This window comes from Pelecanus crispus, chromosome 2 (genome assembly GCF_030463565.1).
Source record: "Pelecanus crispus isolate bPelCri1 chromosome 2, bPelCri1.pri, whole genome shotgun sequence".
Lineage (NCBI taxonomy): Eukaryota > Metazoa > Chordata > Aves > Pelecaniformes > Pelecanidae > Pelecanus > Pelecanus crispus.
The window spans coordinates 20,091,252-20,107,962 of NC_134644.1; the positions used below are offsets into that span (position 1 = coordinate 20,091,252).

Consider the following 16,711-nt stretch of genomic DNA (forward strand, 5'->3'; position numbering starts at 1 on the left):
GTGGTAGAATTTTGTAGAAGAGATTAGCCATGATATTTCAAAAGCCTTTCATTTATATTAAAATATTGACAATGTAACTTAAGTAATCATTTTCTATTTTAAGCATGCCATTCTCCCTCAGTACATTCCAGTTGTATGATTTTTTTTTTTTCCTTTTCCTTAGGACTATCAGTGATAGCTGGTAGTTATGATTGTGTATATATAGCCCAATGAGCAGAAGGAGAATATTCGAGGTCTCCTGTCTGGCTTTCAGGGTGGAAACATGCTTGCAACAACACACAGTGCTGTATTAGGTTTCATGGCAATGTTTCAGGGGTTTTGGTACGTTTGTTTTCAGATAATGCTGTTTGTGTTGTTTCTGTGGGGATGTTTCATGGAATTGTGCTTAGTTGGTTTTGTTAGAACAGGTATTACACTGCATTGTCAGAATGAAAGCCTTAATTCTGTAAAGCTGAATATTTTTTAAAAAGTACGAGAGATCAGAATGCAGACTTAATCTTACAAGTTCGCTTTAAGTCTTCATAGCTTATAGATGCCTGTGCATTTTTTTTCCATTTATTCAATTTTTAATATGCACTCTTTCTTTTTCCTTAGGATGAAGAGAATGGGAATAGACAAGGTATGTTTTGTTTCTATTCTTTCATGGATCCAGTATGTTGAACATTTCAGCTGAGTAATACACTTCCATAGCTACCTAAGAGTTTGAAAAGTAAAATCACTTCAGTGTGACCATCAATCTCATTGAATTTCGTGGCATTGGAGCAAAAGAAAGAAAACATCTGTCTTTTAGCTTTACTTATTTAGTGTAGATGTTTGCATGGCCACTAAGTTAATGAAAATACGTGCTGTATCACTTCTGTGCTGTGTGTATCACCTTGTCATGTATATGACAAGACGACAAGAAACCAGCTGTGTTACCTCTTTAGTGCCAAAGTTTCACACTCTCTTGATTTAATCTGCATGTAAGACCCACAGTTATCTGTGCAAAGTACTACTATAAAGGGTTTGAGTCTCATGGATATATTTATATATGTGCATTTTAAAAAAAGTACTGTACAGTGTGTCTAAGAGCAGCCAGTATGAAATCTGAATGTTGTTGCACCTTACTCTAATAAAAGCAACACATAAGTATATGAACCAGTCTTGGTAGTGATGGTAAAAATTATCCACAAAAGTGGATACAACTTAAAGAACAGAAGATAAAAAAAGGTTATTTCTCTTAGCTTTGTGATACTTTCTTCAGTATTTAATAGTACTGATCTAACTTATTTCATCAGTTTTGGTACTCTCATGTATGTTTTAAGAGATCCATGAAACATGCTTCAGTGATGTCAGATAAGATATGTGAATAAAATTCCCATGCTTGATTTAGGAGGGATGGAAAAATCACTTATTTCTAGGTTATGCCTGTTGGTTCCTCTCCATTTTCATAGCTTTCTCCCTCTCACGTTGCCTGTGTCTGCTCTCTTTCTTAATTTTCCAATTAACTTATTTTTTATTAATTGGTGGTACATCTCAGTCCCACTTAATTTCTCTTTGGTATTTAGCTATTTTGTCATCCACACGCCCCTATTTGCTGATATCTTATTGTTTCCTTAGAAGGGTGAAAAATGTGTTAAGTACAGAAATTGGGTTTTCAGGTTGAGAGCCCAGTCCCACTTTCTGTGGGACATAGCCACATACTATCCACTAGGAAGAAAATTAAGTCTATCCCAGCCAAAACCAGCACACTGTGATCTATTAGAAGCATTCTGGGAAATAGGAATTTACTTGCACTTTCTTATTTTTCTCCTGGAAGCAGATGAATTAATCCATTTCATCTTCCTAGTCTTAACTCAGCTGTCACCCCCTACTTGTTAAACAGTGAAAAGTCAATCTCTTCCTATTCCTCATCACCCTGATCTACTCACCAAGCTTGCAGCCTCATTTTGGCATACAAAGGGAAAAGGCAGGTCCAGGTCCCTTTAGGAAGGGAAAGGAGTCAATCCTATGTTCCAAAGCAGCATGGAAGATACCACTTGTGGTCTAGAGAAGGAAGTTCTGCAGTATTTTTGTCATAGGGAGAGCTGGATCAGCTAAAGATGCAAATGTGGGTCTATCTATCTAAAATGTTATGAGATCTGTTTTTCAGTAGAGGAACAGTAGTAAACATTTATTTGTTTCACTATGGGACTTGTGCAGGTGGGAGTGAGATTACTTTCTTGAAATTTTTGTGTAGCTACTTAAACTCTGAATCACAGTTCAACTATTGCTTGCTTACAGCAACATAGTACATCGTATGCCTTGAAATACAGATCAGAGGGCACAAAGTGCTCTGGAAAGATAATGATATTCTCAGTAGCAGGAGAGAAGGTTGGACTTGTGCTCCTTCTGGAAAGAGAAGAAATGACTGTGAGGTGGAGGTTGTAGGTGTCAGTAGAACTTAACCTGACAGTTTTGTGTATTATACCTTTAAAAATAACAAAATTGAGCACAGCGTGTAAGACATTTTTCTCCAGCATTTAGTGTGCTCTTGGGGGGGCTGAAATGGTTTCTTATTTACATTGCTACAAGTTGTTCCTGTTCTCAAATGAGGTGAATAGGTAGCTTGTGAGGAGAAAATCAGGAAAAGCGTATCTCATTTTTCATGTTCACAAACGTCATGTTAATTTAGGAAAAGCAGGTATGCCAGAAATTCTGTGAAGGATTATCACAAGGATTCTTAAAGTAATTAACATTGGAAAATTAGGCTGAGCTGCTTTGGAGCAGCAAGAAGCTGTGTGCTTGGCTGTGGGGGTCCCTTGCTGCTGCAGCACCAGTTGCTTCAGCAGCTTGAGAAGAGCAAGTTGCTGGGCAGTGTGCAGTGTGGCGTACGGAGGAGCCATCTAGTGGCAAATGTCCTGTGTTTCCCTTCAAACTTAATTGGGAAACTTGCCTCTGTGAAGCTCTGTCTTAATTAACAATGAAAATATCTTAATGATAAACATTTTTCTTTTGAAGTCTGTAGATGATAATTCACTTGAGCTTTCCTTTCTCAAAGACTGAGCTAAGGGAATTCAAGCTTTTCATTTGCGTGCATCAGCGTGTGCCAGTGCAAAATTGTCTTTTTTGTACTGACTTTGAGTGAAGATTCCTAATTACCTGCACTTTCTGCTTTGCAGTCTTCACAGGTTAAACATACCTTTAAAAATTGAGATTTTTATCAGGTTCAGCATTTACAGATTTGAGTAGGTGAGTGTAGAGTAAGGCATCTCTATTACTATTGCCTTTTATTGAAAGCACTTGAAAAAAAAATTTTTTTTTTTTTTTTTCCAAAGGAGCTGAGTACCTAATTAGGTCTAGAGGGCAGAAGATAAAAGTATGTGCCAGGTCTGATGTATTCTAACAATGAAAGAAATATTTTTATATGGTTTTATGTTCTGGTATAGAATTTTAGTGCAGCTTTTGTAGTATATATTTCGATCATGCTCCTGGCTTGCATTAATCTTGCTTTTAGTAAGCAGTAAGATTTCAAAGCATTTAGAATAAAAGGTAATGCAAATCTATTCAGGAGAGCTCTAAACTAAGAGTGACACAGGAGGGAGATGATGGCCAAGAAGCAAGTGAGGAAGTGGTAGATCAGGTTGTCAAGCAAAAGGGTTAGGATGCTGTGGATGGGAGACACCTCATGGTCAACAGTTGGGACAGAAGGGGACCACCTCAAGTGTATGTACATAAGGTAAGGGAATGCCTGCAGGACAGTATGATGGGGAGAGCTCTCATGCCTTTTTTGGCGGGTTCTCCGAAGCCCCTGTGCACTCACACATGCAGTATAGGGAGCAAGCAGGAGGGATCAGAGGTCTGCATGCAGTTGCAGGGGTATGATCTCACTGGGGTCACAGAGCTGTGGTGGGATAGCTCACAGAAGTGTGTTAGAGTGCTGTGGTGGATGGGTGCAGGCACTTTGGGAAGGACAGGTTGGGAGAGCATGGAGGTCAACTTGCCTTCATTGTGAAGTTGTAAGAGGGCAGCAGGGGTGCATGGATCTCTGGCTTGGGATGGATGGGGAGCCCACTTAGAGTTCATGGTCAGGATTTGCAGGCAGACCCATGTTCTGGTGGGTGTCTGCTACAGGCCGCCTGATCAGGGAGGAAGTAGATGAGGCTTTCTTCAGACAACTGATGGAAGCCTCACATGTGCAGGTCCTGGCCCTTAAGGGGGACTTTAGCACCCTGCTATCTGCTGGAAAGGCATCACAGCAGATTTACCCTAAATATTTTGTAGCTATTTGAAAGATTTCTGTTCTTTCCTACTTTTACTCCTCCCAGTTGTGACCTTAAGCTGAGCTATTTAAATGCTTTTCTAACAGGTGCACTTATCAGAAGATGCAGCTCTTTCTCAGTGGATTCCTTGGTCACTGACTGGAAACTTTTAACAGCTTCTACTGTTTTCTTGAGAATTTCTGTTACATTGACCAGCCTGTATTAACTTGAAGCATTTCTTTCATGTGTTTTGAGGATGGTGTACTGTCAGTATTCTTCCTGTTTTCTGGAGTTGCCCTATTTCAAAATTTTATTTAAGAGATACCTCACAGGCAGAAGTCTCCCAGGAGAGCATTGTAGGAGTATTTGGAGACAAGCTGAAAAATACCTATACATATTTAAAAAAAAAAAAAAATTATATTTTAAAAACTTGCACTGTCAACATGTGGTAAGTGGTGCTGGAGAAAACCATCTCCATTGCCATGCTGTCTTCATGATATTTCATTGTGCACTTAATATGGTGAATATGTTGTGCTTCAAAGACTCCTTGAAGCTGTAGTTGGCAAAACACAAGTTTAGTACATATTAAATGGGTTGGTTGCTTCTTGCATCTCATCCTAAACCACGTTTTTCTTCAAAAATGTTTGGCTTGTGGATCATGATTAAAATGAACAGTGATAAGCATATAGAAATAGTCTGAAAGGAATTTCATCTTTCATATGAGAACTAAGGTATTTTATGTTTAGTACAGTGCCTGGAAGTCTAGTATCATTATCATCCAGAATCATACTTTTTTAATATGATCTTCTCACTTTCCTACTTTATCTCCTTTTTCTATGTGGAAGTATCTATAGCAACTAGCAGCTTATCTTCCCATAAAAACGAAAAGTGAGTTAAGTATGTTGCTCAGTGTCCTTTTCTGTAGAGACTGAGTATGTGCTTTCTAATGAGACTTTAGACATCTGTTTTCATTGAGATTTCTAGATTGTTAAACTGATCACCAGGCTATTTTTTGAATGTGCTTGACTATGGATTAAAGTTTCTAGCCTTCAATTTTATAAGCTAAATAGTTCCAATTTATTGCATGAGCTGCTTCAGCTCTGTGCCAGTCTGGTTTGATGTTGTAGAACCTTTGGGGGAGGGTGGGGAAAAATGCAGGAAAAGCTTTTTATTCCTTACTGCCGCTTACATAATGCCTGGAATTTTTGATGTTTTATTTCCTTAAACAGACTGTTGATTTCTGTAATGTGGTTTGTGTTCTTCCAGGATTTAATTTAATCCCATGTTTTCTAACATCATCGTCTATCAGCTCAGTCTGTTATGAAATAAACTAATTGTGCCTGTGATGATGGGAACAAGGTAGATAAGGAATGAGAGAATGAATGTGAAAGCAAGTATTTGGAAAGGTCATAGATTACTGGGATGATACGATCTAAGGTGTATGATAGTGGAATAGGAGTAAGAGACAAGATGTATATAACACTAATGCTTTATGATAGCGCCACAGTAACTTGTCCTTTATTGTGGATTTTTAATCCAACTTTATTTTTAACTCTAAATGTTAAGAATACTAGAAGAGAACTTGGTAAGTTTTCTATTGAGACTACAGCCTGATGATTTCTTGTTCCCTTAAAGTACATCCAGAATGTCCAGCAGAGTGGCCTTCCAACTTGTCACATGTATAATGTTTCTCAGTGACTACTTTTGAGTTCAAATCATCTTTGACTTTTACTAAAAACGCTAAGAGCTGTATAAATGTAATTTCCATAGATTTAGGGGAGAGTCTGTAGGTTCACTACAACAGATATAAATTGAATGGCTCTATGCTTATCTAAGAACTAAAGTAAATCCTCTAGACTGTTTAATCATACATTAAATTCTAACCTTGGAAAGGTTTCATTTTAGATTTGAGGAATTGAAAAAAAAAGTCATAATACTGGCAAATAATACAATGAGAAAACATGGTTTTGGAGAGTTTGTATTTAAGTTGCAACTGTGTTACGTGTCTTCCATAACAATGCTAGATGATTTTCTCTCCTTCTCCTGCTCCCCCTCCCCCGTCCCGAAGATAGAGTTGAGCTTGTATTAGTCAAATGGTTTAAGAGAGAGGAAGCAAAAGAAATACCATCTTTGAGTTGCCTAATCAAAGCACCAGAGGTGCTTTGAGTAGTAACAATGTATTTTTCCTGTATCACAGAGTTGAAAGCCAGGTGTTTCTCTGCTAAATGACTCAACAGTGCTATTTTACTTATCATCCTCTTTTAGAGGCTCATGCTTGGCACCGTATTTTGCTTAGTGTTTTTCAGTTGAGTTAATTTGTGCTTGACAGTGGGTGAAATAAGCTCTCTCAGGGCTGGGCTGGGACCTTTGGTCTCCTTTTCTGCAATGGATTGCTGGTGGAGAAATGCTTACTATATATGAAATTCAGTTTGCAGATTATAAAATCTAGAATTGTCTTTAGTTGGACTCTCTCAGTTAAGTGTAATCCTGACAGTTTTGTGATTTATAATTAATTAAATGAAATCTCTGTTATTAAATGTAAGTTCTGCTGTACTTCAAGCAATCTTTTTTAGTAGCTTGGGAAATGATTAGCAGGTTTTTGATTCAGTAATAATTTAGAACCATTTGTCCCACTGTAGCTGTACATATTTCTCCTCCCTTTGCCTGAAAGGCGTCCCAAGAATCAGTGCCACTTGGCATTGTTGAACCAACAGATTGCAGATGCCTTGGATATCCAAAAGCATACTTGTAGATCTTCATGTTCAAGAGGAATGTTCCTCCCTCTTGAGACAGAGAAAGATGTGCATAAGAACATATCTTAATTTAATAATTTAAGGTGTTTCACAGGGCTGGTGATTCTTCAGTGTAAAAATGAAAGTTACCCTTGCTGTCTGCTGAGCTTAGGGCCAGGAGTGAAAATACTCTGCATGAGGTTAACAAAACTCTGTAGCCTTTATTTGGTTCCTGCGTTATGGAGATTTCTAAGCATGGTTCAGCTTCTCTGAGCAAAAGTTGTTGGTGTTTTTTTGGTTTGGTTCCCCCCCCCAAGGAAGAGGAGAAATGGTATGTTTTTAAGCAGTGGATTCTTAGGAGAGACTTTGTAGGAAAGTATGTTGTATTGTGTCCCGAAAAACTTGCAGGTTTGTGCTCTGAAGAGCTATGTCAGCAGTAGTGCTTTGGTGTGGGTTTTTTTGTGTTGTTTCTTTTGGGGTTTTTTTCCTCTTCAAAATGTAAAGGTTCTTTGTCAGAGAGGTGTCCTTTTGTAGTCTTTATGACTCAGATGTTTCTATCTGACTGTGTTTTATATCAGAAGGTTAATAACTACAGAGAAGTGACGTGCTTGTTGCTATCTCGTAGTGTTGGTAGATTTGATAATATAACTTCTGCCATGTCATTTTATTTTCCAGATGAATCACAGAGCAGTATAGTAATACTGTCTGATCTGCAAAGAGTAGCTTAAAAACTAACTCAAGGTTACCATACTTGATATAATACTATTATGTTCCTTATAGCAGCTGTATTCCAAACTAGCATTTTAGGGGATTAAGCCAGAATTGGCACCTGGATAAAATTAATTTTTATGTCAACTTTAGGGGAGTTAGGAGAGGTCTTGCTGTATGTGACACTCCCTACCCCCAATGCAAGTTAACAATTCTTAATTCTACTGTTTTGTTTAAAAGTAGTAATTTTTTAAAATATTGCCTTTTATCAAGGAGAAAGAACATATTAAAATTTTATTATTTTGCCAATCAGATGGCTGTGCTAGTGCAATGTACTCCCCTCTGCCACTTCCGGCATCTCAAACATTTGTCAGGAAAGCTTCCTTCTAAATTTACGATGGGAAACTTACTACTTTCCCCTATCAGACTGTGAAGGTGGTAGTGACTTGTAGGCTCAGCTAGTAGATCCAGGTAGTATAAAGGTTAGATCATAAATGATAATAAATACATGTATTATGAACAAAGTCTTTAATTTTATTTGACATTAATTTGAACAACAGTTAAGATACTACTCTCAATTCTATAGATTCTGCTTTGATCTCACTGGTTATTAAAGGTAACAACTAGTATTTTTTGGTTGAAAATTGCTGACTAATTAGAAGATTTGCATACAATTACGAAAAATGTATAGGTTGGCTAGAAAAAAATCCTGTTGCAATAAACTGCTTTTCTGTATTTGTCTTGCATTTGATTACAGGTGTTTGTGCTTCTTCAGACTACTTAACTTTGGTTGTTTAGACTAAGGACCTTATCATAAAGACTCTAGTGATTCCTTACTGTCCTTGTTTAAGCCAATGAATTTTTGCCTTGAGCCTTCTATATACTTGGTGATTCACTTTTATTTCCTTATTTCTGATGATACTGAGTCTCTGAAGTAAATGTTCAGACACCAGTTTGCCTTCCTTAAAGTTACGTTTTCATTTGAATAGCATCACTTAAGGGAGTGGTTGCACTGCAAGGGGTATTTTAGTTGCTCTGTTAGTAAAACTACATTACTGCCTGTACAATAACTTGAGTTTTAATTTATCCTGACTGGTGACCATTTACTCATGCTGGAGACTTTTGTGTGCTTACGAGACTGTTAAAGGAAAGGACAGCTTTATCTTTATGACTGTTTTTCAGTTTCTGGTCAGCTAACTTGTGTACTTAGCAACTTTCTATGCTTCTATTTCTTTCATTGCCCTTACAAAAAACTGCATCTCTGTTTATAGTTACACTTGTAGAGAAATGAAGTAAATATGAAATTCTTTTTCACAGAAGTTGTGCTTTTGATCTGTGCTGCTTCCTTGTGAGTGTGTTCCTGGCAGCTCACGCTTTCACCTGTTCTTGCAGTTGAAGATGTGGATGAAATTATCTTATTTGCTGGTAGCCTGCAATGCAGTGCTAAATTACAAAGTTGTTTACAAAAGTATGTAGAAGGTGAGAGGAGGCAAAGTAGTATGCAGTAATGAGCACTGTAAAAGCACTGGCAAATAGAATAGAATATTTTCAGTTGGAAGGGTCCTACAGTGATCATCTAGTTCAACTGCCTGACCAATTCAGGGCTGACCACAAGTTAAAGTATGTTATTAAAGACATTGTCCAAATGCCTCTTAAACACTTGGCAGGCTTGAAGCATTGACCAGCTCTCTGGGAAGCCTGTTCCAGTGTTTGACCACCCTCTCAGTAAAGAAATGCTTCCTAATCATAGAATCATTTAGGTTGGAAAAAACCCTTGAGATCGAGTCCAACCATAAACCTAACACTGCCAACTCTACCACTAAACCATGTCCCTAAGCACCATGTCTACACATCTGTTAAATATGTCCAGGGATGGTGACTCAGTCGTTTCCTGGGGCAGCCTGTTCCAATGCTTGACGACCCTTTTAGTGAAGAAATTTGTCCTAGTATCCAATCTAAACCTCTTCTGGTGCAACTTGAGGCCATTTCTTCTCGTACCATCACTTGTTACTTGGGAAGAGAGACTGACACCTACCTCCCTACAACCTCCTTTCAGGTAGCTGTCCGGTCTAAACCTCCCCTGGCGCCGCCTTGAACCATTCTCACGTGTCCTATCACTGGATACCAGGGAGACAAGCTCAGCAGCTGCCTCTCCACTTCCCCTTCCCAGGAAGCTGTAGAGAGCAATGAGACTGCCCCTCAGCCTCCTTTTCTCCAAACTAGACAAACCCAGTGTCCTTAGCTGCTCTTCACAGGACATTCCTTTCAGCCCTTTCACCAGCTTTGTTGCCCTAGATGCATTCGAGTACCTTTGCATCATTCTCAAATTGTGGGGCCCAGAACTGCACACAGTGCTCAAGGTGAGGCTACACCAATGCTGAATACAGCGGGATAATCTCCTCTTTTGACCAGCTGGTTATGCTGTTTGACACACCCCAGGATGCGGTTTGCTCTCTTGGCTGCCAGGGCACACTGCTGACTTATAGTGAGCCTGCTGTCAACCAGCACCCCCAGATCCCTTTCTGCAGGGTTGCTCTCCAGCCACTCCTCTCCCAATTTGTACTTGTGCCTGGCAAGGGTACAATAAGGCTCTGTGTCTGACAGAGTACTAATGCGAGCTGCTTTACTGTTCTTTGCTGTATCACCTTGTAAGAAATTGCTGGCATGCTCCAAAAAATTAGGCCTTTCAATATTAGAAAGGAAAATTGTGAATCTGGTCTGACTCTATGTAGTGCGGAGCTGGAGAACTTAGTGTAAAAGTTCCACTGTGATAATCTGCTCTAGATGGTGGACTTTGGAAGGAGGGAAGTTCAGGCTCACATTTTGGACAACATCTTGCTGTTGACTGATGATTGGGTGCAGACAGGACCCAATGGAGATTTAGGCATAAATAAATTGAAGTGTAGTTATTGTTAAATTTTGAGACATGAGGCAAGTTGTTAGATTACAGAAATAAATTCCAACTAAAATGGATAATGATTGAGTGCACATCTAAAAGATTTATTCCCCCTCAGCTGGTCTGAAGAAAGTATTGTTAGCTCCTACTGTCAGAAAATATTGTTTGTTTAGCTTTGCTTGAGTTTCAAACTCAAAATATAAGCATACACTTTGAGGCCACATATTCAGGGAAGTTCATCTATATGTTACTGATAGAAAGATGTTTTGGTTTGTATCCAAGTATGTAAAAGACCAAGGAGAAACGAAGAGTATGTATTAATCTACCAAAGCTTGGGAGCCCTAGATTCTTCTTGTCTTTACTTGTGTTTGGATATTACTGAGCTGTAAAATGAAGTTGCAAATGTAAACATTGAAAAACTTTGATCCTGATTTTTTGCCCCTAAATTGATATTTACCTTTAGGGTGGTGGTTCACTTTTTTAGGAAGAAGAATGACTGTTCAATATAGCTTCCTTCTGCATGTAGGACAAAGAACGAAGTTTAATGTGTAATCAGTGAATTGGTCCATAAAATAGCTGTCAAAACCTGAAGTGAGTGCCCATAGTGTTGAAGAACGTCTCGGTGTAGCTGACAGGTCGGTCAGAAAGCAGATGTTCAGGCAATCCTTCAGTTTCTGGTCTCCGTGAATTGGTACAGTTTTCCCCTCTAACTCAGAAGTGAGAAGTGTATTAAAGGTATTTTGTGTTGAATATTGAATGGGAGTAACCTTATCTGCTTGACCTCTTGCTTTGTGTGTTCAGGTGTGGACAAGGCATAAAGTAGCATTTGAATGTTAAGCAAACTAGCAGTAGGCCACTAACATTTTTGATGAGCGTTTTGTAAAGGAAGCTGAGGTAGGCCCTTGGTGTTGGGTTTTAAGTATCAGAGATTAAGTGTTATAAATTAAATGTGCCATGGGAGGTCCATTATTTTTATTTTTCTTGTCACTTTTGGGATTGTAAATCTCTTCAGTAAAAGATTAAGTGACAACACTGGGAAGGGTGTTTGGTGGTCCTGTGAAAGGTCATACTTCAGCTTCACTCTTGTGGATGGTTGAAGCAACATTTTGTTCATGGCGTCTGGGTAAATTATTCTTGGAGCTTGTCTAAACTTGCTGAAATGTTACTGCCTCTTAAAGGATGACACCATCGTGTTCAGTGTCTATTTAAATCAGTAGATTAAAAATGACAGATACTAGCTTTGGTTCACAAAGAGCATTTTGTATATCTTGTAGCTGTGTCCTGCTAATCAAATTTCAAAGTATTTGGGGACTGAGCTGCCAGCTGGAGTTTCTTGATTTATAATTCAGTTGCTTTGTGTATAGTAGTTATCTGATTCTATCAAATCAGCTTTTTGATTATTCTCTACCAATCTGGACTTGTTTTGAGAAGGCTATTTAGAGCCATATGAGTAAGCCATTTTGTTCAACTGTTTTGTGGTAAAACGGCAGGACGCTAAGGGCTTGCAGAACTAAGGCATTAGGCGAAAACTTGTATTTGAAAAATGAGTCAGAGGGAAGTCTGGTTTTGTGCAATTTATTAAAATTCTTCAAATAATGAGCTTTTCCCATATAGAAACTGAACCAAAAAAGGGGTAAGGGAGCCACCTTATTTATATGCCATAAATAATGCTGTGGATTAATAAACATGGCCAGGTGGGATATTTAAAGCTGTAGCGAAAGTAGTTCCAAAAGCAGTGCCATTTGTGCCCAAGTCAAAGATTAATCACTGAAGAAGTGATTAGAACCTAATACTGTAGTTCCAAAGAGTGTTTCTTTTATCAGCAGTGCCAGTTGTAAGCAATCCCTTTATTCTCTTCTGCTGTTCCTGATTTTTCTGCAGTTTATACCAGCCTCTCCACTGTGCCAGGGTTTCCTGGTAAACTAGAACCCAGACCCAAATTATTTTCAATCCATGTCAGTTCCAGGGGGTGATCATGTAGCCTCCAAAGGGTGATATTTCCTCAGCTGAGAGTGTGGTACAGGGGTACTAAGTGGTGATAGGAGTTGGGAGGGACCGAAGCTGTTAAAGCCAGCACTGGCACCATATAAGCTTGTCCATCTCTGTAACCTTTGAGGTTCTGCCACTGGTTCTGTGAGTGCTCATGTTTTGCACCATGGAGGACCGGGATGTCAGGAGAGACAAATAACACTGTAGAACAAATTAAGTTCAGTGCAGTCTTCTGGCAGACTGGAAATAAAGTTTCACATTTTATCTTTGGGTCATTTTTGTTTGTTTGTGGGGCTTTTCTGTGGTTTGTTTTGACTTTTTTTAGCTTACTGGCATAAAAATTATACTAATCAATCTGTGTAGAAACTTACTCCAGCTACATACAGGTGTAGCACAGGACAGCATCACTGCATTTTAGCCTGCAGTATAACTGGACTTTTTTTTTAGTTGTGGTTTTGTTTCTGTGGTGTTTTTTGGTGTGGTTTGTTTTGGGTGGGGGGCGGGGGGGGCAGGTCATGGGGGTTTTCTTGTTTTGTTTTTTATTGTGCTGACACTGCCCCCGCATCTTGATATTTGGAAGCCGTACTACTTCAGCTAAGAATTACCTAGATTTGGTGGCATGCATGTAAAAGCACGAGGTACCTGTGTTTCTGGAAGCATAGACATTAAGTGTATACTGAGAAGGAAAGAAGAAACAAGTGTTATGGTTTCTAACTACTGTAGATTAACTTCTACATTTATATTGTGTATATATGGATACGTATAGCATGTGCAGACATTATAATTTACTTTGAATTATACATTGCTTTTTGAATTTTGATATACAAGAAAACTTTAGACTTCATCTTAGAGCATCTGAAAAACACTGTTAGAAAATCAGCGTTACAGTTCCATGAGGACTGTAAATCAATGTTGTGGTTTTTTTCTTCTAAGGAAAGATTTTTAAATTTTATTTTTCACTTTGCGCTACTAATTCTTACTCAGTTTGTCTGGCTTTATACCTTTATATATTGCCAGATAGCAATCTAGAAGAGGAAGGCGTAATTCTTACTGAATAGTGTAGGCATCAGCATGAGGATGAAGTAGCAATGAGATGATGAAATGAACGTGAAAAATACCACTTACTGGGATATGTTCGCAAGTTTAAGTTTGATCTCTCTCTCTTCCACCTGCCCCGCCTTTTCCCCAGATACCTAAAAGATTTTTAGTGTAGCCAACTGAAATGCTGTCTTTAGGACTCCTAGTATCTCTTCCTTCCCTCACCCCAAATTGAACTTGACTATTTAATGTAATCGTGAGCGCGGCAGGATTACATTTCAAAATAATTCTTCAAGTAAAAATGTTGTAATACAGTATAATTAAATGCTTTTAAGAAATATTCTTTCTTCCTCAGGAAAACAAAGAAATAGACTGGAGCCAATGGATACCATATTCGTTAAACAAGTTAAAGAGGGTGGACCTGCTTTTGAAGCTGGACTGTGCACAGGTACTGTTCTTCTGTAACGCTGATAGCATGTTTGTGTACATCATGTAAAATACATATGACTTAAGCTTCTACATACAATTCTATCTTCCATTTAAACCTTGTTCTTTCCTTCAGAAGTTTGAAACCTCTCTTTTAAATTGTCCTCCAGTGTTTTTAATCTCAAAAGCACCATTGTGTTCTCTTAGGAGGTGCTATATAAAATATACTAACGCATTAAAGTCTTAGTTGTCTTGTATTATTATCTTTAAAAAAGTAAGAACAAGTATATGATAAAATGTGAGGAGAAGGAGAAAAGGGAGGAAAATGACACCTGTAAGCCCTATTTTTTGTGGTTTGTGACAAATTGATAACATCAAAACATTCATGTTTTTGTCCTTTAAATTATTCCACCTCCTTTAAATTAAATGGGAACAATCCACGTCTATCTCTTATTAAATTTTGTTCTGTTCTTTGATTTAGTCAAACTGGAGAGCAGAAAGCACGTTTTTTGTGAAGTGCCAGGTACTTTGTCACACCTTTACTTAAGGGTAGAAGGAAAAAAAAAAGCTATGTTAGAATGGGAAGTCTTACAAGTGTTAATAACTTACATAGGTGTAGTCACTACAGACACAGGTTTCTGTTCTTAAAAAAAAAGGCAAAATATATGTTCGATGAAAGGATTGTGTTTGTGTTGATAACGGGATGTTGATATTTTCTTTTGAAAACAGTTTTGTATATGCATTTGACTGGACTAGAATAATTTTTTGTAGTTCCTTCCTAAAGAAATGTAAAGATTTTAGGACAATTGCAATTTAAAAACAGTAGTAGATCCTACTTGTACAGCATAAAGCATTTTTCTTTTTTAACTCCTCCTTAAGTAGATATTCAGAGAAGGGCTACTTTGGCATTATTTTAATGCTATTATATAAATAAATGTTTTGGCTTGGTAAAGTGCAGCATATGTTGAAGTTGCACAGAGGAGCCATGTTTATTTCTACTCTGTTCAGTGTTTGCCAGATTGAAAGAGATGAAATCTGTAGAGAATATTTTATTTTTAGGCTTAGAAGAGGTTTTTAGGGGCCCATAATAAAGAACAGAAAATAGAAAATACATTTTTAAATTACCAGAATATTATTCTTAAACACACTGCTGATAGCAGGTATATCTAATTAGGTCATACCACTATTTCTTGTTTAAAACTTTGGGGTGAAATATATTACTGTATCTCTATCTTGAAATTATATTATAAAACACTCAGGGAATGATCAGCAAGGTAGATTGCTTAACCTCTGATACAGACACTGTATACATTTCTTATTTTGTAGAATCAACTGGTTGTTTTTTTTTTTTTAATTCATCTTGGCTTTGTTTCATGGTCACACTAATGGAAAGAAAATACTCGAAAATCTAATATGAGTTTAGGTAGTTATGTTTGTTTGTCAATTCTTACTTCCCTGTTGCAGGGTCCTTTGTAATACTGACAGTCTCAACCCACGCTTTGTTACCCAGAATTAATGAATTCTGTTTCAGGAGCCTACCTGGCTGCTACTCTCCAGAAAGCATGGAATACTCTTGCAAATTTGAGGAATAGATTACAATATCTTAAATGGAAGACAATTCATTCTGAGTATTTTTGAATACTCCTGTAGAATTATCTTTGTTAGAATTACAAAGATCATACTTCCCATATTTAACCTCCAAGGCATTTCATTAAAAAAAGAACATAACTATTTTAGAAATATTGAAATGCAGACAGCCAAAACTGATCCACATTTCCCCATGTCTTGATCTTCATGCTGTCACTTACTTATATGCAAGAATATAAAGAACTAAAATGTGTGTGGAAGGGGGGGTGGTTTAAGTGTATTCAGATCAATTTTTAGTTTGATCAAAGGTATTTAATGGTCAGCCAGATTGATAGAGAGCTATTAGAAAAAGCCTTCATGCTTCTATACCCTTTTTTGCACTACAGGCACTGGCCTTCCCCTTTACCTGAAACTGAGCAAAGTTGTATTTCACACAGTTGCCTGCACCCACTTCTTTCATGTAACCAGTTCTGCAGTGTGTCCCACCTGAGTGTTTTGGCAGGTTCATTGGATGCATGCTTCAAGTAGACTTGTTTCACTGCTGTGTGTAACCTAGTCTTTTTCTTTGAAAAATACAAACTACACAGGAATAGATAAGACAATACGACCTACTTTAAAGATACTCCTAACTACAGTTTTTAGTGGAAACACTGAGTAAAGATCTACATGTGTGGGCAAGTTCTGAAACAGCCTGGAAAAAAGCCAGTTTTAAGTTCCAGACAAGGATCTGGTGTGTCTTGCCATATGACCTAGCAGGACAGGGTTCAGAGCTTGTAAATAAGAATGTTTTTTGGCACAAGCTATAGCATTTCTTTTTCCTGCAACTTTTTGAAAGGATTTATTTTGCTGTGATACTGAGCATTTCAAAATTAACTTGGTTTTCGTGAAAGTCCAGTTTCTCAGCCTAATTACATAAGGTGTCTGTGTGCATGCAACAGTGGGATAGGGTTTGCCATCCCTCACAGCCAGCCATCAGTCATGTGGATTGCTAGCAGCCATTAAATGTTGTCACCAACCTTTCTTTCATGGCTTAGGAAGCAAGGGACAAAACTGAGCGCTCTTTCAGGTGAGGAAAAGGGTGATAACCAGCTGATAAAAAGGCATAAACAAACTGA

The 16,711-nt window shown here is 38.0% G+C and overlaps 1 protein-coding gene across 1 annotated transcript in view; it reads left to right on the forward strand.

Moving 5' to 3' along the window:
* The window catches only part of ARHGAP21 (Rho GTPase activating protein 21), an 88,366-nt gene that overhangs the window by 22,343 nt on the left and 49,312 nt on the right, over positions 1 to 16,711 (forward strand). The window contains exons 3-4 of the mRNA XM_075706520.1: positions 595 to 619; positions 13,939 to 14,031. Coding sequence (XP_075562635.1) covers positions 13,965 to 14,031 — 67 coding nt within the window. The 5' untranslated portion in view covers positions 595 to 619; positions 13,939 to 13,964. The remainder of the gene's footprint in view (positions 1 to 594; positions 620 to 13,938; positions 14,032 to 16,711) is intronic.